General features: G+C 45.0%; 1 protein-coding gene across 1 annotated transcript in view; it reads right to left on the bottom strand.

Annotated features, from left to right (window-relative positions):
• Positions 1-2,882: 2,882 nt before the first annotated feature.
• LOC128347591 (zinc finger protein 420-like) overlaps positions 2,883-27,553 on the bottom strand; it is a 43,323-nt gene continuing 18,652 nt past the window's right edge. The window contains exon 7 of the mRNA XM_053302540.1: positions 2,883-6,702. Within this exon, the coding sequence (XP_053158515.1) occupies positions 5,924-6,702 (779 nt within the window). The 3' untranslated portion in view covers positions 2,883-5,923. The remainder of the gene's footprint in view (positions 6,703-27,553) is intronic.

Below are 27,553 nucleotides of genomic sequence, written 5' to 3'. Positions count from 1 at the left end.
GCTGTGCTGTCCCTGCAAAACATACTTTTCTCCCCCGCCCCCGCCAGTGTCTTCCCTGTTATTGCAAAGAAATGAAGTTAGGAAGAGCTCCTCCAGTGTCCCCTTTGTCTGCAGCCCTGGTGGCAGGGGGGGCATTAATCCTAGCTCATGTCAGGGAAGGGGAAGGGAAGAGAGGCATGATGCCCTCCTGGGCTAGGAGGGGGACATGAACAGGATGCTCCAGGGGATGAGTGGGTCCTGCGGTAGGGTGGGCATAGAGGCCCATGATCATATGCGATTAATACATTAACCAAGATTTGTGAAAAAGTTGTTATTATAGAGTATCTGCTGTAGTAAAGGGAGAAGGAGCCTGAGTTGCCAGGCAGGATTGGAGAAAGGGCTGGGGGGTTCCAGAAGGAGGGAGGCCATCCGTGAGAGCAGGAGGAGGAGCCGGGTGGGATTTCTCAGGGACAGTTGCTAAGGTCTGGCTGATGGTAGAAGACACACGGGGAGGCCTAACTCTACCTGAAGGAAGAAAAAGGATTCATCTAAGTCCGGATTGGCTGGGAAAGAGTGAGAAAAGTGAGCCAGGGGTCAGTCAGGAAAAGAGAAGGGGTTTCAGCAGATGGTGGGGAGTCCTTGAGGCAGGTAAAATAGCAGCAGCAAACTTCAACTCTTCAATATGGGGTATCTTTAAACACTTTTTCATGAAAATTGGGGTGGGTGGGAATACACATAGGTAATGCCAGAATACAGAGACAAAGAACAGAAATAAAGGGGATTACTTGGTATTGATCCACAATATGGAGTAGCGTTACTTTGTATTGCACAACTGGCAATATTTTCTTGTACAGTGGTCCCTCGACTTACAAACTACTCGACATAAGTATTTTTCGAGTTACAAACGGCAGTTTTAGATCCGGTTTTAGATGCGGTTTTTTCGACTTACAAATTTTTAGATGGGGTTTCCTCGACTTACAAATTTTTAGATGGGGTTTCCTCAACTTACAAATTTTACATGCGGTTTCCTTGACTTGCCTGCCTGTTTACTGCCTGTTTATTCTTGAAAAGAAATGTTCCTGTGCAGTTTGCAAGCCTTACTGGGGGTCTGGGTCTTTTTTCTAGGCTCCGGAACGCATTAATCCGTTCCCAATGCATTCCTATGGGAAACCGCTTTTCGACTTACGAATTTTTCGACTTACAAATGTGCATTCGGAACGGATTAATTTCGTAAGTAGAGGGACCACTGTATAAGCTTCCTCTCAGAGACCTATTGTTTGAAACAAACTGAAACCCACGAACTTCTCATTGCTGTTTAATGCTGTGTTATCCTGGCGATTTTGGGCCTCGATAGTTGTGAATCATAATATAATTATTATATTCCAGCAATTTCTACACCTTTCATTAAAGCGGCACTTTGTCTTAAGGAATTTCCATTCAAAGTTCTTTGGCTCTCTGTTCAAATGAGCTACGCTCAACAGCAAGGAGATACAGTATTTCATTCCTCCCATTTCAATGCAGCAGGTTGGAGCAAGCCCAGGTGAGGAGCAGAATTTTAAATATGACATTACCAGGGACGAAGCCTCTTCCTTTCCAAAAGGAATCATTCCAAACATCCCCAAAGTATGACATGTCCTCCTGAGCTTTATATGCCAGGCGTTTAATTAATTCGCCACCCATGCATATTATTGGAGCATCCTGAAACAACCACTCTCTGATCGTATCTCCACTATATTGCCCCACTGTCAGGGGCTCCAGTGTTAGTGATCGATTGATCAATAATATTTTTATACTGCCTGATACGTATATCTCTAGGCGGTGTACAAAATTTAAAATATTTAAAAGTCACAAATTAAAATACATGACAATAAAAACAATAGAATAAAATGATTAAAACAAGGTTTTAGAATTGTTAGTGATGGCAAATAAAACTTCCGTTAGCTAAAAGGGCGGGTGGAGGGTAGTGTCCAGGGCAGGGAGTGGTGGGTGCAGTAATGGACACCACCCATCTGCACGCCTGTCACCTCCTCTCTCTCCCCTCCTCATATATCTGGGACAGGACTCCTCTCTCTCCTCCATGCCACCCCACTGAAGCACGTTCTGTGTGGATGCCACCCACCAGCTGCTGCCATTGCAGTAGCTTCTCTGCCTGTACACACCTTCTCCTTCCCTGAAGTGGCACCCGCCCAAAGTGCACCCACCTAGTTGGGGGGGGAGGGGTAAGGAAAGAGGAGCACCACATTGAAGTGTTGCAAGACAGTTTGTCCCTTTTGGCAGAGATTAATAGGGATCCTTTTAATTGAGCCCCTGGTGGCGCAGTGATAAAACTGCCACCCTGTAACCAGAAGGTTACAAGTTCGATCCTGACCAGGGGCTCAAGGTTGACTCAGCCTTCCATCCTTCCGAGGTCGGTAAAATGAGTACCCAGAATGTTGGGGGGCAATATGCTAAATCATTGTAAACCGCTTAGAGAGCTTCCAGCTATAGTGCGGTATATAAATGTAAGTGCTATTGCTAAGTGCTATCCTTTTTGAGACCATGGGTGAACATTAGGTAGCTCAAAAGCTACTGGTAAACCCCCGGGCTTACCTGAAGGAGCTGACCAGGCTTTGAAGCTCGCTCCTCCCTTTCTTTCCTTCTAGCAAGTACTGCAAATCTGATTGGCTGACTGAGTGGGGCCATGGCCACCCAGTACTGCAAATCTGATTGGCTGACTGAGTGGGGCCATGGCAGGCAGGCAGGCGCTAGCTCTCTCTTTCAGTGCTCAGGGTTGCTTTTATTTGCTTTCCCATTAATCTCTCTCCAGTTTCTTCTCCAATAAAGCAGCCTCTCGTTCCCCACCCCCACCCTCCTGTGCAGCAGCAAGGTGATTTTCGGGATTTTGTTGGAAAATAAGGTTTGAATACTCTTATTTTATTTATTTATTTGACATATTTGTATACCACCCCAAACATACGTCTCCAGGCAGTTTACAATAAAATAATACAAATTACAGCAAAATTAAAAGGTTAACACGTTGCAATAATTTAAAATGTTAAAACAATGTTAAAAACCATCAAACAGAATCTCATTAAAAGCCTGGGTTAAGAAATGTTTCTTTACAGACTGTTTAAAAGTTGTCAGAGATGGGGAGGCTCTTATTTCAGCAGGGAGCACATTCCAAAGCCTCAGAGCAGCAACAGAGAAGGCCCATCCCTGAGTAGCCAACAGATGAGCCAGTGGCAACTGCAGACAAACCTCTCCTGATTATCTCAATAGGCAGTGGGGCTCATGGCAAAGACATTCTCTTAAACACCCAGGGCCTAAGCTGTTCAGGGCTTTATAACCAGCACCTTGTATTTTGCCCAGAAACGTATTAGTAGCCAGTGTAACACTTTCAATACTGAAGTAATATGGTCTCTCCGAGATGACCCAGAAACCAGCCTGGCTGCTATATTATGTACACAGCTGCAGTTTCCAGACTACATACAAAGGCAGCCCCACATAGAGCGCATTACAGTAAACCAACCTAGAGGTTACCAGCAGATGTACCACTGTTTTGAGGTCGTTCATCTCAAGAAATGAACATAGCTGGCGTATCAGCCAAAGCTGATAGAAAGCATCTTTGGCCTCCGCCTCAACCCGAGACACCAGGGAGAGGCTCGGATCCACAAGCACCTCTGGACTGTGTACCTGTTCCTTCTGGGGACATGTGACCCCATCCAGAATGGCAGATCAAAATAGTCTCCTGAGTTCTGACCCTGCATAATAAGTACCTTTGTCTTATCTGGATTCAGTCCACTTCCAGGCAGGCATATAGAGTTATGCCTTCTCCTGATGATGGTGACAGAGAAACAGATTTATTTATTTATCATATTTTTATACCGCCTGATATGTAAATCTCTAGGCAGTGTACAAATGCCAACATTGAAATCACAAGTTAAAATACACAACACAATAAAAACAATATATAAAACAAATTATTAAAATTATTAAAATTCTAATTAGAAGCTTGAGAGAACAGGAAAGTCTTGAGGGTCTTCGTGAAAACAGACAGAGAAGGAGATGTTCTTATTTCAGCAGGGAGCATGTTCCAAAGCCCCAGGCCGCCACAGAGAAAGTCCGGTCCTGAGTCGCCACCAGACGAGCTGGTGGCTACCATAACCGGACCTCTCTAGAAGATCATAAATGGCGAGAGGGTTCATGACAAAGGAGGCGCTCTCTTAAATAACCTGGTCCCAAGCCAGAAGCATATCGGCATTCTTTCAAAACCATTGTTATGTGGTCCCTGTCCCAGAGACCAAGTTGTCTGCCGCATTCTGTACCAATTGTAGTTTCTGGTCTACGTACAAAGGCAGCCCCATGTAGAGCACATTACAGTAGTCAAGTATGGAGGTTACCAGCATATGTACTACTGTTTTAAGGTCATTCACCTCTAGAAATGGATGTAGCTGACGTATCAGCCTAAGCTGATAAAAAGCACTCCTGGCCACCGCCTCAACCTGAGAAACCAGGGAGAGCTTTGGGTCCAGGAGCACTCCCAAGCTACGTACGTGATCTTTCAGGGGGAGTGTAACCCCATCCAGAACAGACAGATCTAAACCATCTCTCGGGTCCCGTCCCCCCACAGTCAGTACTTCCATCTTATCTGGATTCATCTTCAGTTTGTTATCCCTCATCCAGCCCATTACCGCCTCCAAGCAGGAATTTAGGGAAGATATGCCATTTCCTGATGAGGTCGACATGGAGAAGTAAATCTGGGTGTCATCAGCATATTGATAATACTCAGCACCTAAACCTCCTGATGATCTCTCCCAGCGGTTTTATGTAGATGTTAAAGAGCACTGGAGACAGTGTGGAGCCTTGTGGAACTGACTCCATACTTCAGTTCTCACTTTGCAGAGCTACAGTCTCCAAGCGACACCATCTGGAATCTACCAGAGAGATAGGAGCGGAACCACTGTGCCACCCAATCCCACCTCCCTCAGGCAGTCCAGAAGGACACCATGGTTGATGGTATCAAAAGCTGCAGAGAGATCCAAGAGGATCAGCAGAGTCACACTCACTCTGTCGATAGCCAATTGGAGATCATCCATCAGGCCGACCAAGGCAGTCCCGACCCCATAGCCCACACGAAAGCTAGTCTGAAATGGGTCTAGATAATCTTTATCATCCAGAACTGCCTGGAGTTGAGAAGCCACCACCTGTTCAATCACCTTGCCCAACCATGGAAGGTTAGAAACAGGTCTGTAAGCTAACTCTGAGGGAAGTGGCGCAGGTTTCTTCAAAAATGGTCTAATAATAGCCTTCTTAACAAAAGGAGGCACCCTGCCCCGCTCAGAGAAGCATTTATAATATTTACCAGACCCTCTCTGATAATATTATTACTAGATGAGATAAGCCAGGTTGGGGCAAGGGTCAAAAGAATAGGTTGTAGGGCACACAGTCCAAAGCAGTTTGTCCACTTCCTCAGATGTCACAAACTGAAAATGATCCAATCTAATCCCATAAGAGGAGTTGCTGGAGACCTCCACAGCAGACCCTGCAATAAACATGGAATCCAGCTCGGCCCAAATGTGAGAAATCTTATCCGCAAAAAAAGTCATTTAAAATGTCACAGCGAGTAACCAATGGTTCCAAGTTTAAATTCAAGGGGGAGGGGATACATCCTAGCCCCCTCACAACCCTAGACAACTCAGCTGGATGTAAGTTTGCGGAAGCAATGCGGACAGAAAAGAACTGCTTCTTTGCTGCCCGCACTGTCAGAACATAGATCTTCAAATGTGCTCTATGTTGTACTCGATCAGACTCACACTGAGTCTTCCTCCATTTGCACTCTAGTCGTCTACCTCACCGCTTCAGTTCCCGTAACTCATCCGAATACCACGGGGCTGTCTTTAAAGCAGGTCAGAGAGGACGCTTTAGATTTAGATTCTTTTTCACACTCAAAACACATATATCCTTGCTATGTTGTATGAATTATTTCATGTTGTGTATTATTTGAATTCTCACTGATCTTCTTTCCACATTCCAGATATTTAAATTGTTTCTCTCTTGTGTGGGTTCTTTGATGTTTTGTAAGAGCTGAGCTGCAACTGAAGCCCTTTCCACACTCTGAACATGTATATGGTTTCTCTCCTGTGTGAATTCTTCTATGTCTCTTAAGATCTGAGCTCCAACTGAAGCTCTTTCCACACTCCAGACATTTAAATGGTTTCTCTCCTGTGTGAATTAATTGATGTTTTGTAAGATCTGAGCTCTGATTGAAGTTCTTTCCACACTCCAGGCATTTATATAGTTTTTCTCCTGTGTGAATTCTTTTATGAACAGTAAGGTGTTCACTCCGACTGAAGCTCTTTCCACACACTAAACATTTGAATGGTTTCTCACTTGTATGGATTCTTTGATGTTGTGTGAGATTAGAGCTTTCACTAAAGCTCTTTCCACACTCCAAACATTTATATGGTTTCTCGCCTGTGTGAATCCTCTGGTGTTTTGTAAGATCTGAGCTGTGACTGAAGCTCTTTCTACATTCCAAACACTGAAATGGTTTCTCCCCTGTATGAATTCTTCGATGCTTTGTAAGATCTGAACTCCAGCTGAAGCTCTTTCCACACTCCAGACATTTAAATGGCTTCCCTCCTGTATGGATTCTCTGATGTTTTCTAAAATCTGAGCTCCAGCTGAAGCTTTTTCCACATTCCAAACATTTAAATGGTTTCTCTCCTGTATGAATTCTTTGGTGTTTTGTAAGATCTGAGCTCCGCCGAAAGCTCTTTTCACATTCCAAACATTTAAATAGTTTCTCTCCTGCGTAAATCCTTTGATGTTTTGGAAGAACTGAGCTGTTACTGTCCACATAATCTAAGCATTTATACTGCAATCCACCTTCATGTGTTCCTTCATGATCAGTAAAGTCTGAGTTGTGACTGGACACTTTGTCTTCAGTTGGGGTTTCTTGGAAGTCTCCACCTTGAAAAGCAGAATATTCATTCATGCTTTCCTGTTTGACTTCAGTTTCTGTTCTCTGCTGTTCTTCCTCACTACATCTCACTCTTTCCATCAATGCTCTGCATGGTTCTCCCTCAGTCTTGCTCTTCCACCAATCACCTGCTAGAGAGAGAGAGAAATGTGGCATTAATTACAGGGAGAAATGTGGCAATAAGAAGGCAATAGACTGCTATTGCAAATGACAAAATTGACTTTAGAGCAAGATGTAAATCTAGAAAATATCAAGCAGTGCCCAGTGATTAAATGAATGCTGATATTTATTATTATTATTATTATTATTATTATTATTATTACATTTTATATCCCACTCTTCCTCCAAGGAGCCCAGAGTGGTGTACTACATACTTAAGTTTCTCCTCACAACAACCCTGTGAAGTAGGTTAGGCTGAGAGAGAAGTGACTGGCCCAGAGACACCCAGCTAGTATCATGGCTGAATGGGGATTTGAACTCACATCTCCCCAGTCCTAGTCCAGCACTCTAACCACTACACCACGCTGGTAAAGAGTGGTGGACTATGGAAACCTGGGTTTAGCTTCCCACCCAGTCGTGAAGTTGTTCATTCACTATCTCTTAGCAAAACCTACCACATATGTTAGACACTGGACACACCTTGGGCTTTGGATTTTAGCAGGAGTGTTCAAAACCAATGGCAAAATATAGGAACATAGGAAGCTGTCATATACTGAGTCAGACCATTGGTCCATCTAACTCAGTATTGTCTACAGAGACTGGAAGCAGCTTCTCCAAGGTTGCAGGCAGGAGTGTCTCTCAGCCCTTTCTGGAAATGCCAGGGAGGGAATGTGGAACCTCAAGCATACAGATGCTCTTCCCAGAGTGGCCCCATCCCCTAAGGGGAACATCTTACAGTGCTTACACATGTAGTCTCCCATTCATATGCAACAAGGACAGACCCTCCTTAGCAACGGGGACAATTGATGCTTGTTACCACAAGATCAGCTATCCTGGAGGAGCTGTGGTTGCCTACACTTGGTAGATCTCATTTCTGGGGAACAATGTCCCTGGCCACATTCAAACAAATTAACAGTGTGCTGTGGTTCGAGGATCAAAGTCTAGACTACACCAGTGAGAAGCAAACTTGTCCCAGTGAAAGACAACTGTGGAATATGTTCATAGATACTTTCCTACCATGTCATGTTCATGAACTATTATTAATTTTTCTATACCGCCCTTCCAAAAATGGCTCAGGGCAGTTTACACAAAGAAATAACAAACAAATAAGATGGAACCCTGTCCCCAAAGGGCTCACATTCTAAAAAGAAACATAAGATAGACACCAGCAACAGTCACTGGAAGTACTATGCTGGGGGTGGATAGGGCCGGTTACTCTCCCCCTGCTAAATAAAGAGGATCACCATGGTAAAAAGTGTTTCTTTGCCCAGTTAGCAGGGGTTAAGACTCTTAATGAATAGTTTCCATAGGGAAATGCTCAATATTCCAGCACATACAATCTAAACCTGCAAAGTATGGCTGTAGTGACGAGCCCATCCTCTTCCCTAAAGAGTAAACTGGAAGTGATCTCTGTACTGGCTGACAGGCTGGTGAAATCCAGGGCTCAGCCAATCAGCACACCAGGTGGGTAGGACCTAGACAGCAGTTGGGAGAAAGAAAAGGGTTTCTTGGGGAGGAAGAAGCAGGCTGGGGGTGAGGGCAGGACGTGTGGCCATGGAGGATGGCTGTGGAAGGGATTGCAGATCCTTGAGAGACAGGATTGCAGGAAGCTTGATTTTCATCAGATGGTGGGTGCGTTTTCAAGGAAAAGGGGATTCAGCCTAGGGAACAGTCTGTTAGTCAAATTTTGTGTTAGAAACTGATATTTCTTTTGTGTGCTTTGTAAATCCCTGATACTGTTCTAGGATGGTCTATCAGTAAGTTTTTAAAGGTGACTTTGTATTTTCCTACATCCATGTTCTTTGCAGCTGGGTAACTATGATTTTTAAAGTGTGCCGCCCCAATATCATCTGGGGTGCTTTTTGAGCTCTTGTAAGCTATCGAGTATTTCTTTTACCTGTAACTAAAAGCTGAGAGAGCCTCAGACCGAAGCAGTCTGTAGCATTTGAATAAAGTCCCCTCCCCTTCTTTGTTCTTTGCATTTTGCAAGCCTCTCCGAGTGGATTTTTAACTCAGAAAAAGGGGAGGCAGGAAGGGGGTTTCTCTGATGCAACATGCCTCACACATTCAGCAACTATCAGTTTTCTCACAACTTGTAAGCTTGCACGTGGAAGGCTTTTGTATACTTTTCCAACAGCAAAAGGAGTGTTTTCTCTGGGATTTCCACCGAAGCCCAGGGTGTGCATGTTGAACTCTGTTGATAATTGGGCGGTAGTGGCAGCCTAGATCCTACCAAGACTATAAGAAAGTGTGGGGAGAAGCCTTGCTCAGAAAGCTGGGGGGAATGATTCAGCATTTTTCTTCCCTTCACGTGGGCTTACTCTGAGATAAAGGCTTGTAATCCACTACAATGGCATAAAGTTCTGTTCTAAGCATCAATAGAGAAAAAGCATTATGATGTTATTCTGCCATGTTGTGTGGTCTCTTTGCCCCAGCGCCATAAGTGCACAGTACTTTCAGTTAACACGCAATCCAATAGGGGCTGTCTACACCCAATAAACCACCATTTTTATTATTATTATTAGGGGATGGTGGATCAAACACCACAGAGCACTTAATCTCATTAAGGCTGATCCTGACACCATGGAGCATGCAGTAGCAGTAGCAGAACACTGAACACAAGGTTTTATGACTCCCTCCCATCACCCCCTTCTTAAATCCACCCCAAATTCTTCCAAGGGTTAATATCAGTTTGGAGAGAGGTACCTCAGTGCCAACATTCTTACATACAGTCTCAAATGCAATACATGGCCATCTCCAATTAAATATTTTAGGTGGTACTGTGAGAAAGATCGCTGCTTTGGACTTCAGAGAGCTGATGTAGACAGTACCATTGATTTGAAATGCCAGAATGCAGAAATTCCACTTTACCGATAACTGGCAGAAAGGGAGGTTGCAGCTTCTTGTTCATTGATTGATTAAGTGCCATCAAGTTGGTGTCGACTCTTAGCAACCACATAGATAGATTATCTCCGGGATTATCTGTCTTCAACTTGGCCTTTAAGGTCTCCCAGTGGTGCATTCATTCCTGTCGCAATTGAGTCCATCCACCTTGCTGCTGGTCATCCTCTTCTTCTCTTTCCTTCCACTTTCCCCAGCATTATAGACTTCACAAGGGAGCTGGATCTTCGCATAATGGGTCCGCATAATGCACCTTCTTCCCCTCTTTTATTGCATAGAGCAGGGGTGGGGAACCTTGGCCCTCCAGCTGTTTTTAAACTACAACTCCCACCATCCTCAGCTACAATAATTGTGGCTGGGGATGATGGGAGTTGTAATTCAACAACTGCTGGAGGGCCAAGGTTCCCCACCCCGGCATAGAGCAATGTGCTCTGTGGGGGGCTGCTCTTGAAAAATGCAGCAGCTAAGATTTTGTCCTAAGCCTGTTGGGAGCACATTATGCCCATGTTGAAAGAGCTGCACTGGCTGCTTATTTGTTTCCCGATCCAATTCAAGGTGTTGCTTATTACCTTTGAAGCCTTTAGCAGTTTGGGCCCTGGATACCTGGGCATGGGGCTGTTGCTCAGTGGTAGAACACCCGCTTACAATTCCTGGTATCCCCAGGTACAGAACTGAGAAATATTCCTATCTGAAATCCTGGAATGATGCTGTCGGTCAGAAGAGACAATACTGAGCTAGATGGACCAATGGCCTGGCTCCGTAGAAGGCAGCTTTCTATGTTCCTATGACCCTTGTCCTCAGAAGCTGTTTTGAGGATGGGGCACCTGCTTTGCATGCAGAATGCCCTAGGTTTGATCCCTGGCATCTCCAGGTAGGGCTGAGGAAAACCTCTGCCTGAAACCTTGGAGAGCTGCTACCAGTCAGTATAGATAATACTGAAATAGATGAACTAGGTCTGACTTGGTATAAGGTAGCTTCCTATGTTCCTTTGTTCCTGAAGGTTTCGGCCTGCTTGGCATCATCATCAGAGAGGCCTCTGCTGCATCAACTATGAGAGAGGCACAATTGGCGTGCATGTTGGACAGGGCCTCTGCAGCCAGTGCCCCTAGGCTTTGGAACACCCTCCCCAAGGATATCTGCTCCTAAGCTCCCCTAAGCTCGAGTTGGTGTCGACTCCTGGTGCCCACAGAGCCCTGTGGTTGTCTTTGGTAGAATACAGGAGGGGTTGACCATTGCTTCCTCCCGCGCAGTATGAGATGATGCCTTTCAGCATCTCTCTATATTGCTGCTGCCCGATATAGGTGTTTCCCATAGTCTGGAAAACATACCAGCAGGGATGCGATCCGGCAACCTTCTGCTTGTTAGTCAAGCATTTCCCTGCTGCGCCACTTTAGGTGAAATGCTCTTTCCTTACCTGCTTATACTTCCTGCTTATACTTCCTTATACATCATCACAGTTTGAGATGCCTTTCAGCATCTTCCTATACCACTGCATAGTCTGGGAAACATGCCAGCAGGGATTCGAACCGGCAACCTCTGGCTTGCTAATCAAGTCATTTCCCCGCTGTGCCATTAGGTGGCCCCCTTTAAAAGGCAAATGAAGACTTGGCTATTCAGTCAGGCCTCTGTCTCAGTCTGTATTACGTGTTTTATTAATTGTGCTGTTTGTGAGCTGGTTTTTAGGATTTTATTGCGGATTTTTAATTGTTATCAATTTATTATTGTTTCAATATTGGAAACTGCCTGGGGATATTTTAGGAAAGGTGGTATATATAAATTCCGCCCGGTCCTGGACTGCTCTCCCAGTGAATGTCCGCTCTTTGAAATCTGTGGCTGCTTTTAAAAAACCACTAAATTAAAAAACACAACTTTTTATTTGTTCAAGCTTTTACCCCTTAGAGGCTGCCAGGCTTCTCAGCTTTCCTGCTTCTGTTTATCTTTTTATCATCATTTTTTGGTGTTCTATGGTTTTTACTGTTTAACTGATTTTAAGGTTTTTAATGTGATTTTTATGAAATTTTTATTGTATTTTAACTTTTGTAAACCATCTTGGGGCGCCTTATGAAAGGCGGTATAAAAATTGAACGATGTAATGAACAAATAAATAGAACTAAGTACCAGGGTTTTTTAAAAAAATGTGCCAAATGTGGAAGCAAAACGGAGGAGAAGGTGCCCAGAAATCCAGTAGTTATACAGCATGGAAGACAGAAGATGGTGTCACCCAGTCTCCAGTGTCTATACACTAATGCACAGAACATCAACCTCGTTAGAACTGGGCACAAGGGGAACATGCCCCCATTGTTTGGCTGCCTAAAGGCAAAGTGTGCCGTCAAGTCGATTTCGACTCCTGGCGCCTACAGAGACCTGTGGTTTTCTTGGGTAGATTACAGGAGGGGTTTACCATTGCCTCCTTCCGCGTAGTATGAGAGTATGCCTTTCAGCATCCTCCTATATCGCTGCTGCCTGATATAGTACCAGCGGGGATTTGAATCAGCAACCTTCTGCTTGTTAGTCAAGCATTTCCCGGCTGCCTGCCCCTCCCATATCACCATCCTTGTTTGGAAGAAGCAGGAGACAGTGGGGAGGGGCATGCTTGCAGCTGGAACTTTCAGGCACTTCCCATTACTGCCTCCACTGTCACTGAGCCTCCATGTTCTCTGTTGCTGCTCCTAGACTCTGGAATGCTCTCCCAGTGGCCATTCATTCCTCGGACTCCATCACGGCTTTTAGAAAGCTTGTAAAGACTTGGCTTTTTACCTAGGCTTTTACATAATCGTTTTTACTGCTGCTTCTGTGTGCTTTTATCTGTTGTATTGTTTTTATGCCTGTTTTTATATGTTTTTATACTTTTTAGCTTGATGTTTTTATTGTATGTTTTAACTTTTGTAAACCGCCTTGGGGTTGTCTTTTAACGAAAGGTGGTATATAAATGCAAAAATAAATAAATAAAAATAAAATAAATATTCCCCACTCTGTGATATTATAATAGAAAGGGGCACAGAGCCAAGCACCCTTTCCTCATTTCCTCTGCATCTGTCCCTTCCACTTCTATAGCAATCCAGGTGCCAGGATTGGAGAAAGGGGAGGGACAGTGGGTGGACCTGGCAAGCAGTGGCAACCCAGCTGTTAGGAATGGTGAAGAGAGCCGTGGGAGCCCCCCCCCCGCCCCCATCCCTGTATCCAGTGGCAACTCAGCTGCTGGGAATGGTGGAGGGGGGCCCGCCAGGCAGCCCCCTTGGAGGGGGAGGCAGGCAGCCCCAGTGGCAACCCAGTTGCTGGGCTCAGTGGAGGGCCAGTGGGCGATCTCACTCACAGCGGCAACCCAGCTGATGAGCATTATGGAGGGGTGGCTGGTGGGCCTCATGCCCAGTGGAAGCAGCTGGAGAGCATGGAGGGTTTGTGCCCAGCAGCAGCCCAGTTACTGGGCACTGTGAAGGAGTGACAGGCAGTCCTCGCATCCAGTGGTAACCCAGCAGTTGAGCGTGGAGAAAGGCATGACATGCAGCCATCACATCAATATGGCCATCACAGCAGCAACCTAGCTGCCAGGCTTTGTGGAGGAAGCAGCGAATGTGTGGCAGGCATCTTTCAAAGTGGTGATTCTCTTACATTTAGCAGGGGGAGAGCAACTGGCCTTATCCAACCCCAGCACAGCATCCCTCCAGTGGTGGTTGTGGGTGTTTGCCTTGTGTTTATTTTTAGATTGTGAGCCCTTTGGGGACAGAGGACCATCTTCTTGATGTATTATTTATTTTTCTATGTAAACCACTTTGAGAACGTTGGTTAGGAACATAGGAAGCTGCCATATACTGAGTCAGGCCATAGGTCCATCTAGATCAGTATTGTCTACCCAGACTGGCAGTGGCTTCTCCAAGGTTGCAGGCAGGAATCTCTCTCAGCCCTATCTTGGAGATGCCAAGAACTTGCAGGGAGAGGACTTGGAACCTTCTGCTCTTCCCAGAGCAGCCCCATCCTCCTGAGGGGAATTATCTTACAGTGCTCACATGTAGTCTCCCATTCATATGCAACCAGGGCAGACCCTGCTTAGCTACGGGGACAAGTCATGCTTGCTACCACAAGACCAACTCTCCTAGTTGACGAGGAGATATCAATACAGGAGGAGGAGGAGGAGGACTAGTGGATTTCTGCAGCCGTGCCCAAAACACATCAATCCTTACCCAGTAAGGTGGCAGCTTTGTCATCCTCATGAGAGGTCCCCCCAAACAGCGGCTTCTGTCTGGTGTCTGAAGGAACCTTCTTGGTCTCAGAGATATAAGGAGTCACTTCCATTAACTGCTGCTGCATCTGAAATGACAAGAATCCCAGGTAGGGAATGAAGAAGAGGGGTTAGAAAAGGAGTGGCTCAGGTGTAGGGGTGTGTGTGGCGGGGGACGACTAGAGTTAGGATATTTCTACCTGCAAGGATTTTGAGAGAAATTTGGGCAACCCTGGAAAATGTTGTGGGGGACATCCTTGCTGACATTATTCTCCATTTCATGAATTGGCTTCAACCAGCGTTCCCTCTAATTTTTTTCCCCATCTGTGTGCGGAATGAGTTTTGTTCTGAACAGCAGTATCAAGGCAGTGTGCGCACACATACATTCAGAGTGGGGCCTTCCTGATTCAACCTGAGCGGGATCTAAAATTAACTGAGCAGACATCAAAGGCTGTGTGTGCACACACGTGCACACACCTTAGAGGGAACTCTGGCTTCAAATAGTTTGTTGAATTAGTTGGTTTTCAACACTTCCTATTTGCCACTTTGAGCACTTGCAGAAAGGCAGGATATTAATTTTTATATAAATGATGAATAAACCACCAAAACTATCACCAAGAATGAAACTCTCTCACCTGTGGCACTTCCGGCTTCCTGTCCTCTCCCTGACTCAGGAGGAAACTTTCCGCCAGGGCCACTGCCTGGGAACTGGTCTCCACTCCATATTCTCTGACCCAGCTCTCCATCTCCAGGGGCAGAATGGCCAGGAACTGCTCCAGAATCACCAGGTCCAGGATCTGAGCTTTTGTATTCTTTTCTGGCTTCAGCCACCGACAACAAATGTTGTGGAGTTGGCTGCAAATCTCTCGAGGCCCCTCAGCCTCCTGGTACCGGAACTGCCTGAAGTGCTGGCGCTGCACATCTGAGCTGATGATATCCTCACCTGGGATCTTCTGTGCAGTCCTTTTCCAGAATTCACAATTCCCCACCGGGGAGGCATCAGGTCCACCCAGGTCCTGATTTTCCATCTCCAGTCTCTGTTTGAAAAGTAGCCTCAAATAATGTCCAAGGATTACCTTATTCCTTTATCAAATTCTTGGATAAGGCAGGAACTATTCTAATTGCTGGGGCCCCACAAAATCCTGAAAAATCAATGTGTTATTCTGTGAGCGAAATATTTCACAATCAAGGCAGGGAAGGATTTTATAAGAAGAAGGAAAAAAAGATTGCTCCTTCTAGTGAAGGGACCCTTTCTCTGCAGGAAGGGAGACAAAAAGGAACTGAAGAGTTAGTCAGTTCCTGCAAATGGGGGCCATGGATCAAACCCTCCCACCTAAATGGGACGTAATGAAACTCTGAAACTCTGCAATGCAACTCTGCCACTGATCAGTCCCAGACAATAAGCTCTCCCCTTCCCCAAAAGCTGTTTGATTCACTTTCTCCCCTCCCCCGCCCCAGTCAAATCTGCCACCCCCACTTTTGCTTCTCCTCCAAGGACCATTTGCTCTCCCCTTAGTACGCTGCAAAGCTATAAATGCAAAATAGCATGAAACTAGCTACAATCTCCTGAAATGGTAGGGCTCTCCATGTTTGGCAATGAGGGAAATAAGCTCCAGTTGGCTTTGGAGAAACCACAGACGGGTCAGCCGCCCCTGGGTTAAGCTCTCTTCTCTCCCCACCTCTCCCCACTCGCTGGGCTTTGCTCTTCCGCGGGAGCCTTCCAGAGACCCCACTTCTCACATGCCTCCTCTGCATTTGCCACGCATTACCCACTAAACATCCCCTTAGAACAAATGGACGTAGGACTTACTAGACCCCACCACGAGCCACTTTCCCAGAGAAGGGGCGGGAGAGGAAGGGGCTGTCTGTCACCGACTGCAAAACCTGCTTCCTGTTTTTGCCTCTCTAGGTTTCACACCTCTCTCGCTTTAACCCTGAGATGCCAGCTCAGTACCATGCCAAAGGGAACGCATTTGCCTTGCAGAAGAGAAAAGCAGGCTGGGAGATGACTTTTCCAGTTGAATTCCTGCCTGTCATCTAGTTCCTCCTGGTTCTGCCCTGAGGATAATTGGTAGCACTTGCCCCAGATCATCCTCCCATGCAAATGGTCCATACCCTCTCTTCTTCCTCACCGTAGGGTTGTCAAAACGTGGGGAAAAGAAGGGAAGATTCTCTCTCTCACACACACACACACAGACACACACACAGGACAATATACTCAAGATCAAATATCTCAGCGGTTTTTCCAAGGGAATAGAAGCCTCTGAGGGACTGACGGGGATAAACTCTCCCTACTCGATTCCAGATGAGCACAACTGTTGCTGACATCTTGTTTCTTTTTAAATTTAGAACACTTTTGGGGACAGGGGACCATCTTATTCTATGTAAACTGCTCTGATAACTTTTCAGCTGAAAAGGGGCATGATGATGATGATGATGATGATGATGATGAATTATTCTAGCCCACCCTTTTGCACCTCTTGTTCATACCCCAAACTAGCTGGAGTGTGTGTGTGTGTGTGTGTGTATACACCAGGGCTCCTCAACTTTGGCCCTTCTGCAGATGTTGGCCTACAACTCCCATAATCCCTGGCTATTGGCCACTGTGACTGGGGATTATGGCAGTTGTAGTCCAAAAATGTATTGGGGGGAGCTGCTCCCAGAGACAAGGACTTCTTAGCATCCCAGACAGGATGTGCCCCTTCCCCCATTCCCTGTGTCAAGGCAGAAGGCCTGAGGAAATTGCTCCATCTTGTGGTGAAATGGATCTTATGGGGTTAATATAAGTAAAGTGCACCCTCTAGTCCAGGGTTTCTCAATGTGTGGGTCCCCAGATGTAATTGGACTTCAACTCCCATAATTCCCAACCAAAGGCCACTGGGGCTGGGGATTATGGGAGTTGAAGTCCAGTAACATCTGGGGACCCACACGTTGAGAAACCCTGCTCTAGTCGGTGTCGACTCCTGGCACCAACAGAGCCCTGTGGTTGTCTTTGGTAGAATATAGGAGGGGTTTACCATTGCCTCCTCCTGCGCAGTATGAGATGATGCCTTTCAGCATCATGGCGTACAGCTCATGAAAACCCCAAATCCACAATCCCAGAAAATTAGAATATTACATGGAACCAAGAAGACAAGGATTGAAGAATAGAACAATATCGGACCTCGGAAAAGTATAAGCATGCATATGTATTCAGTACTTGGTTTGGGCCCCTTTTGCAGCAATTACTGCCTCAATGCGGCGTGGCATGGATGCTATCAGCCTGTGGCACTGATGAGGTGTTATGGAAGACCAGGATGCTTCATTAGCAGCCTTCAGCTCTTCTGCATTGTTTGGTCTCATGTCTCTCATCCTTCTCTTGGCAATGCCCCATAGATTCTCTATGGGGTCAGGTCAGGCGAGTTTGCTGGCCAATCAAGCACAGTACACTGTATACTTTTCGGAGGTCCAATATTGTTCTATTCTTCAATCCTTGTCTTATTGGTTCCATGTAATATTCTAATTTTCTGGGATTGTGGATTTGGGGTTTTCATGAGCTGTACGCCATGATCATCACAATTATAACAAATTAAGGCTTGACTTATCTCGCTTTGCATGTAATGCGTCTGTCTCATATATCAGTTTCACCTTTTAATTTGCATTACTGAAATTAATGGACTTTTGCACGATAGTCTAATTTTCCAAGTTTCACCTGTATATCGCTGCTGTGTGATATAGGTGTTTCCCATAGTCTGGAAAACATACCAGCAAGGATTCAAACCAGCAACCTCTGGCTTGCTAGTCAAGTTACTTCCCCGCTGCACCATTAGGTGGCACCCTAGTTTATTTGAAACAAACAAAAAGGTTTTTTTAAAACACCTTTTATTGGTTCCATACATACACTTATAAAGCAGACATCGGGCAAGTGTCGGAGCCAGGGTTGGCTTCCCATGGCTGAAGCCAGAGGCGTAACAAGGGAAAACGGCGCCCGGGGCAAGCACTGAAATTGCGCCCCCCCCGCCGTGCCCCCCCTGCCACCCTCCAACATACATCTGACTGACACACATGTTTCAGAAAACTTTTATTTTAAAAATTACAAAAATTACCAAAAATTTCAAAATGCAATAAATAACCAAAAATGCAATAAATAACCAAAAATGCAATAAATGCAATAAATAACCAAAAATGCAATAAATAACCAAAAATGCAATAAATGCAATAAATAACCAAAAATGCAATAAATAACCAAAAATGCAGAAATTGCAACTCACGCTCACTAATTTTCTAATTAGCAAACTATCATAACTTGGCCCTCCTTGCTTTCATAGATGCAAATCAGTCTATGATGCCATCAAAGTCAGTTTTGAGCCACCCAGCAAGTATTATGCCTGAATGGGGATTTGAACTCGGGTTTCCCCGGATCTCCCTCACAACTGTGTAGGGTGGGAAGCGCAGTGGAAAAGAAGAAATGCCCCCCGGCCCTCCTACCCACTTCAGCTTCTGAGGAAAGGAGTGTGTGTGTGTGTGTGTGCGCGCGTGCCCAGGCAGGGGATCTATCTATCTATCTATCTATCTATCTATCTATCTATCTATCTAATCACTTCAATATTGCGATGCTATAACTAAGCCACCACTTTAAAAAAAAATCTCTCATACTTATAACATACATAAATTAAGCAAGCATTTCATTTCTTCTTTTTTCTTAATAATGCCTGCGCTTACATGCTAAGTACACAAGTAAATTGCCAATGGGACCCATTTGTTAGGCTAAAAAAACAATCCTCAAACATATACATCATGATAAGCTTGCTGTGGAGTGCCTGTCCTTTAAAAAAACCTCATACCTTTTAAGTATAAAATAAGAATTCAGACAAGACTGTTTATTTTTGCCTGTCTTTAAAAAAATCATTCTTATTCTGATCTGTGATATGACATATACCCACAAAACATGGGTTTGCCCCTCCTAGGAGGGAGAGCAGCTAATATGTGTACAGAGCCTGTGACACTCCATGGTAGCTAATAGATCCGAGGAAGACTACGCTGCTTATCTCTGGGGCAGGCAGGAGATGTTTTCAATCACCATACTCCTTTTTGACATCTCTTTCAGCCATACCAAAATATTTAATCCATTTCTGTGTATTGGGGAAAAAAAGCTTCTTATTACAGTAATAGGCGAATAGGTTCTTCATAAGAGCCTATGAGTTCCTCTTCTTGAGTAAAGGATATGTAAGAAGAGATGGGAATGCACTTGCTCAAAAGGCAAATAGCTGGGAGCCTAAAAGCCATTTCACTTATAAATCTTAATTGCCCACAGCCCAATTTCCTGGGAATAAACTGGATGTTAGAGCAATAAAGCACATAGACTGGTATTGGTTTTAGTACAAGGCTAGTGTTCTGTTACAAATCTGCTGTCAGACTTTGCTAGGGTGAGGTAAGAGATAACAACTTGTGCATCCCTGCTTAGTATTCACCTTTCAAAAGCAGCTATAGTTTTGCAAATAAGGGCATTTATGCTAGTTGTGTAGCAGGCAAAAACAATGTACTAGTAAAAAGCCTTTTGATTTGTATTATATTTATTTTGCACAGATAGGAAAGGTAGACGGGGTTTATTTCCTTCAGATTTGACCAATTTTCATATTCCTGAACAGTTTGGTATGCACATTTTGTCTGCACTTGCTATATTGTGTGTGTTTTTAAACTTATATTGCACACATTCTTTGGTAAATGGGAAAAAAAAACAAAACAGGCATTCACAAATTCTTGTGAATAAATAATTGCTTGCCTTCCCTTCCCCTTTTCTAGGGTGGATTGAATCCTAGGTTCTCAAACTGTGAAGTAGAATGCCCTTGAGCTATGGCCCCATCTCACTTGTGTATTGGATCAGATAAACAAAAGGAGGAGCTGCTCTTGGTCTGTTTAAGAAGACTGCTCTTCCTTCCCATTTACCTGGTTAACAAAAATGAATGGTAAAGGCAGCTCTCCATCTAGCAGGAATCTTATTGTTGACTTGCAAAGGAGGCTGTCTATTTATCCTTGGGACTCATTTACCTGACCACTTTGGAGATGGAAAAGTCACGGTGTGATTACTTTCCCCACCCAAACCTGCAAGATAATAATAGGCTTGCCTGAGGGGACACACCGGATGCCGTGCTGCAGAGAGCCAGAGATTGGGGAGGAGGGGAGTGGGAGGGAAAGGAAGCAAGGGAAAAGCCAAGACGAGGCTCCCTCCACTCCGGGCGGAAACAAGAGCCATTGGAGGACTTGCTTGCTGCCTCCCCGCTGCCTTTGTGCTCCGTGCATCCCTCCGTCCTTAAAGCCTCTCTGAGCAGGTAGCCCGCACTAGGCAGCTAAGGTAAGGGCATATATTGCAAATGCAATTTGGCATGCCCTGCCCTCCTCCATGAGTCAGAGGGCAGCCGACGACTCAGGAACGGTGCAAAATAGAAAGAAAGCTTATCGGAAAGACAAACGCACAGAGACTTTCCGAGGAAGCTCCAGCCATCCCGCCCTCTGGGGTCCATTCTCCTCTACTTTAAGACACTGACTAGATAGTTTCTTAGGAATCCTCATTTCTCCAGCTCCTTTATAAACCTATGGAACTAGTCACAATTCGTTTTGTCAAGGCAGATCAACGCTCAGACTCTCCGAAGAGGCTCTTATTGCTTTGATGAGGAACTCTAGGCACAAAGGGCAGGGAGAGTGGGAGGCTAAGACGTCAGGTCTAAACTTTGTTGGAGAAAGGCGCTGGCAGTGAAGTCAGCTTCGTGTCCTCCGTCCAAATCCAAACTGGACAGTGGATCAGGAAGGGGCGCAGAGTGGACCTGTCACCCACGCGTCGCCTTGGGGGAGGTCTCGGGACCTCCTTTTCACTCGTAGCAGGGAAGGGTATTATCGTATTTTCTCGGAAACAGAGCCTGGGCGGGAAAAGGAGCAGGCTGATATGAGCGTAGTTGACTGCACCTTGACATCGCGTGGCGGGCGGCGGCGGATTGCAGAGTGCAGACTCCAGCCAGTGGGAGCGCCCGCCAGCCACCCCCTGCCGCCCAGAATTTGGGGAAAATTCTTTTTGGGGAAAAATTTTTTTGGAAAAAAATTTTTTTTTGGTGGTGGAGCTTTTCTGCGCCCCCTCCCAGAGTGGCGCCCGGGGCACGTGCCCCCCCTGCCCCCCCTATCGTTACGCCTCTGGCTGAAGCCTTAGACTCAGGAGGTACACATCGCTACTTGTCTGTTTTACCTCTTCAGGGTTCAGACACTGCGGGTCATGCTACACAGTTCTCAAGATTTAAAAGAAGCATTTCTCCAAGAGAATAGACAGAGATTAAGTACCAACTATAAACAATGACAGACTCCTTCAGGTTACCCAACCCAGGAGTACATTCATGTATGAGGCAAGTTACCAGAAAGTGTTACCTTCTCAAGTGTTTCAAAGGGCACTCCAGTGTTGAGAGTGCATACTATAGGGACAATCCTTGAGCCTTGCCTGTTCAATGGTCAAGTCTGTGGTGCACTCTTGAGACAGCAAGCTATTTATAGGATGAGCAAGCCAAGCAGACCATCTTCTTACAACTCAGCTCTCCACGCCTTAAGAGAAAGTGCTCAGTGGGAGAGAATTTTTACTATCCCTTAAATTATTCCATTCAATGTGTTCTGAACACATACATCAATCATGAAACACCAGTCTCTTGGTTGCAGAAAAGTGAAGGACAGTTTGGATAATGGTTGTGAACACCAGCGGATGCTCTGCTCTCACAGGATCCATATATCTGGGGAAAATGTAAATGCCATAGAGTGAACACACGCTGTCTTGAGAGTCCTCAGTACTACAGCTACACAACTGTGGAATCATAGTTGTGGAGGTCAGTGTCATAGAAGAAAATAGAGGTGACTTTAGGGTCCTCAGTAACTTCCCCCCAAACTTTGCTTCCTGTGTCAGAATAGCCAAACACGGAAAGTTTGATGTTAGAAACCTTTGGCTGGGCCTGCTGCTGGGCCTTTCTATAGCAGGGTAGGAGGTGTCTTAAGTAACGCAAATAGAACATAAAGAATGATGAGCACAATTAGGTCAGGGGTCATGGTCCTAAGTAGCCAGTTATGAAGTCAATAGTACCCACACCACAGCTACTGATCTTCACACAAGTGCACACAGTGGTGATTTATTGAAACAAATTAAATCATTTATTGTTATCACTAAGGTTCTACACAAGCATTAAAATAAGAGATAAGAACATATGCATCAAATTAACAAGAGAAAATGAATTCATGATGCACTGGAAAGGAAGAGTCCTCTTAAAGATAAACAACTAGTTTCTCTTCCAACTAAGCAGGTGATTTATCTCCTCTTCCTCCTCCTCCTCCTCCTCCAAGCCTTTATTACTTGGAAGCCCTAACATTCCTGGCACCAGAAGTTATTTAAGAAAAGAAACACATACCTTATTCACACATTATATTCAACAAGTGTACAGCACACACAGGTACAGATCTGTAGAGATGTGCACGAATCAGATTTTGCTATTCAATTCAAGCTCAAATCAAATTGCAAAATCCTCAAATAAATGAGTCAAAACAGCTGGCTTGTTTTGACAAATTGACCTCAAATTCAAGTTATTTGAGTGCAATTTTTTTCCAGGGAGAACTGGTCTACCAATTGGGGTTGGCAGGTAGACCAGTACTCTGAGCTGAGCCGATGTGCCAAGTCCAGAACAGAGGGCTGATCTACTCAACACCAATTATGCTGAATAAGTGTACAGTTATCTGTACACAGGTAAATGTTTTTGTGTGGATGACTGTACCTTTGTTCATTTTAAAAGTGAACATGGGTATAGGCCCTTCAGATGCATGATATACTACCACTACTACTACTACTACTACTACAACAAATATTTATATACCACTTTTCAACAAAAGTTTCCAATGCGGTTTACATAGGGATATAATACATACATACATACAGTATAGATAGGAAGGGTATTGCTGTACCTGCATTCAACATAACATGTGAATCACTGTACCCGTATACAATGTACATTTGTACGAGTGTTGAACATAAAACATGTGAATAGTGCTAGTTGCTAAGGAGCAGGTAATATAAAGCCTGGGAAGCTAAAGTGCCTGAAGTAAGAAAAAGAATTAGGCTGAGGAAGTATAAATACAAATTTTTGTATTAGTTTCAGTAAGATCACACAATCAAAAACAACAAACATTCATAAGAACATAAGACAAACCCTGCTGGGTTAGGCCCAAGGCCCATCTAGTCCAGCATCCCGCTTCAAACAGTGGCCAATCAGATGCATCTGGGAAGCCAATAAGCAGCAGGGAAAGAGGGCAACCATCCCCTCCCCATAGCGTTCTCTAGCACCTGATGTTTAGGGGCATGACACCTCCAATATGTTGGAAGTGAAGGACTTTGCGCTGTCTCATGTCTCAATGACAGAGGGGGACAGACTAGTGAGTCAGAGGGCTAGAGAGGTCAAGACATTGGTCATCCCTTATCTACAGCTCTGACACTATCCCTTTGATATGTAGATTGCTACTCTCAGGGAACTTCCTTCCTTCCTGCCTTGCCACTTCCTCTTCCATTCCTTCTCCCTTGCAACATGCAAGCTCCTCTCTCCTTGCACCATGTGTGCAGAGATGCATTCAGCTAGCTAGCTAGATTAGAGATCCTATCTCCCCACTTTACTATCTAGAATTGAGTTCACTAATAAATACTCCTTATATTGATTTGAAACTATGAACTGGCTCCAAGTTCTTTTACTCTCAGCATACACGCATGCCTGGACAGACTCCGATGTGTTGTGCCTCTGTGCACTCTGCTATATTAGAAGGGTATCTCTTACCGGAGAGAATTCCCAGCACAATATTTGTGCGAACAATGCAACACTTGGTGAATTCTGCTTCACACTGATAAGAACCACGAACATCAAAGGATCAAACAGCAACACTGCTGTGAACACTTGGCTGTCCCAAGCCAGTTATCCCTGTGGTAACCTTTCTGACATCTCGTGCTTAAAACTCCCAAAGTCAGAAGGATTGTGCGGTCTCACTTTCCCTGTATTCACACTGAAAATCAAGATCAAGTGAGTTTTTGTCATTCTGCTCCATGGGAGGTTTCTGTCTTCCCTGAGCTCATCTGCATAACACCTGCATTATGGTTCAACAGGTGTACCATCCAGTCAAACTCCCCACTTGATACTGTCCCTGGAGTAAGATGTGCCTGGCCCACACTGAATGCTTGGAGCGAGAAATGGGAGCCCCATAGGGCTCACTCCTCTACTTCTCCAGAAAAATAAACTAAATCAAACTACCACCACCAAAGGTAGGAGGTAGTACAGTTCTATACTTAAGACAGCATCCGAAGAGTTCAAGGAATACTTTCCAAACGTTCTTAAATTTGCCTGGTGTGCCCTTTCCCCCTAAATGCATTGTTTTCTCTATGAAGCCAGAGCCATGATCTTGTTCATGCAGTCTTCTATATCTGGGGCTTCAGAGGCTTTCCACAATTGAAAAATAAGCCTTGTAGCTAAAGATCTAATAATCCATTGTTTCTCACCCTCTGAGAGATCAAAGTTAGGTGGGGGGCAGAAACCAAGGACCACCAAAGCATCTGGTAATCTGAGGTTTAGCTCAAGTGTAACATTAATTCTCACAGATTCTTCTCTCCAGAAAGGGCCAATTACTTTACAGTGCTGCAGCAGAGGCATCAACATTTCCTTCTGGACCACCGCCTCACCAACACCTGTCAGAACTTTGTTATCCTGTTATCAAAATCCTACTGGAGACCAGTACACCCTTAAAACTACTTTTGCTTGAATAAGACAGTTTAATGTCCATAGTAGACTGTGAGATGCCTGAGAGAACACTATTCCACTGAGAGTCCATAAAATTCACGCTCTATTCCTCACACCACTCAGCTTTAACATCATTTAAAACATTACAAACATCTGAATTGAGGTATGAATACCAAATTGCATATGCCGCCATGATACTTGCTGGGTGACTCTGGGCCAGTCACTTCTCTCTCAGCCTAACCTACTTCACAGGGTTGTTGTGAGGAGAAACTTAAGTATGTAGTACACCACTCTGGGCTCCTTGGAGGAAGAGCAGGATAGAAAATGTATAAAAGAATAAAATAAAATAAAATAAAATAAAAATTAAGCATTTCTGAGGGTTCCAAAGCACCTAGAGTATCCGGCCCAAAAGACTGTTGCAGGCCAGGGGTTTTGAACAGGGTATACCAGTAGCCTAGGGGTACCAAAAGGACTCCCAGGAACCTCCTAGCTCAGGGTTTCTTAACCTTGGGCCCTCAGATGTTGTTGGACTAAACTCCCAGAATTCCCAGACATGGCCTTTGTGGCTGGGGATTCTGGGAGTTGTAGTCCAACAACATCTGGGAGCCCAAGATTAAGATACCCTGTCCTAGAGCCTTTGGAGTCGGGCAGTATATAAAATAAATAAATAAAATACTCAGAGCTCTCCCTCCCTCATAAGCAATCATATTTAAATTAATGGACAAGTTTACTTCAAATGGGAAAAATTTCAATACTTCAGTGGGAGTACTTGCGAGTAACTTAGTCTGGACACTAGCCAGTGACTGAAGTAGCCTGTCTCATAACTTTAACATGTGTGCAGGTAGGTGTGTGTGTGTGTGCGCACGCGTGTGTTTGTTTACGTACACATTAAAAATCTCTATGGCATACCTGAGCTGAAGGTTTGCAACAGAACGGGTATACTTGTCAAAGAGGTTGGGAATCCCTATTGCAGGCTATGGCAAGAAATGTGGAGGGAGAGTAGATTACAATAAGCAATTCAGGAATGATCCAGCAGTGGGCATGGTGTACCAAGAAAAATAAAAATAAATGTAAAATCTCCCAAAGAAGTCCTACTACACTAAACGACCAGCACCCCACTTAAGATTCCAGATGATCCAGGCCTCATAGATCGCCACCTCAAAATGCTATTCTCACACCTTGTGCTTTAAGCAGAATCCTTAAAACCTTAAAAACATTTGTTTACTGGACCTAAATATAAACATAACATTTCAAATTCCTAAACTGAGATAGCATTAGGAAACCCAACCAGTATTATATTGAGAACTGTCAATCAATTTTTTGTTTGGGTGGGTGGGTGTGTCCCAGACATGGTAAGTGCACCCACAGACCTGGTAACTTGCTAAACCTGCTCCAATGGAGAAAAGTCCTCACATTCAAAAAGCAAGTGAGAGTAATAATGCTCTAATTATACAGTAAAGAACTTTTACTACAGTTCTTTGCAAAGCCACAGTACTCTCTCTTTGTTGTAGTAACTGGAGGCCAAAGCTGGGGCGATGCTGTAGTGACAGATCAGGCATGAATCAAGACTTTGTAACAGTGAAGAAAGTTGTTGAGGCTCTTCTCACAATCGGTGAGAAGAGCCTCTAGACCAGGGATTCTCAAACTTGGGTCCTCACGTGTTATTGGACTTCAACTCCCATAATCCCCAGCCTCAGTGGCCTTTGGTTGGGGATTATGGGAGTTGAAGTCCAATAACACCTGAGGACCCAAGTTTGAGAATCACTGCTCTAGGGGGGTTTGCGAGGAGAGTGGGCTAAAACTGCTCTCCTCGCACCCCGGAGGGGAGGGGGCTGGGAGGATAGGGGTCCGCATGGCCCCCGGAAGGTCCAGTATGCCCTGCACAAGCACGCAAGGCATACTGGAGAGACCCCCGAGCTGGGAGGCTGCTTTTAAGCCTCCTGGTTGGGGGTCTCTTTGTGAGTAGCCGCGCCGCAGAGCCGTAGTTAAACCCGGTTTAAGGGGCGGGTTACTTGAGCGGGTTACCCGCTCAGGAACCACCGGGCTCGCAGCCAAGTCCAGTGGTTCACACGGACTGCAAAAATTGGGCTAGGCTCCCTTAGCTCGGTTTTTGTAGTCTGTGTGAGTAGCCTCGTTATGTAACGTTAAAAGGGTACATAATGAGGTTACAAAAGGTTACAAAACGTTAGCCACTAAACAGGAACTCTTCAGTCTTCTGTGAGGGTCCAGATTGCTTAACTGAGTTGCTAACCCTCAGCAACAAATGGCTGAATATTTAAAGAAGCAAGGTAATTGATTCTCCTGAACTAGCCATTTTGGGTGAGGTTTCCTTAAATCAACAACCGGCTTAGAAAAACTCTGAAACAACCAGACTTTAATCTGATTAGGGCCACAGCAAAACTCTCCCCACCCCACCCCACCCCGAGTATGCAACATTTTCTTCTTCCACAAGAAACCAAAGCAGTTTTACTAAGAAAGGCCAGGGTAGTTGGCCAGAGGCGTAACAGGGGGAAATGGCGCCCGGGGCAAGCACTGAAATGGCGCCCCCCCCACCGCGCCCCCCCACCCCCC

This window comes from Hemicordylus capensis, chromosome 2 (genome assembly GCF_027244095.1).
Source record: "Hemicordylus capensis ecotype Gifberg chromosome 2, rHemCap1.1.pri, whole genome shotgun sequence".
NCBI classification, from domain to species: Eukaryota; Metazoa; Chordata; class Lepidosauria; order Squamata; family Cordylidae; genus Hemicordylus; species Hemicordylus capensis.
Note: the sequence above shows the minus strand (reverse complement) of the source record. Positions and strands in the feature narration are given on the sequence as shown.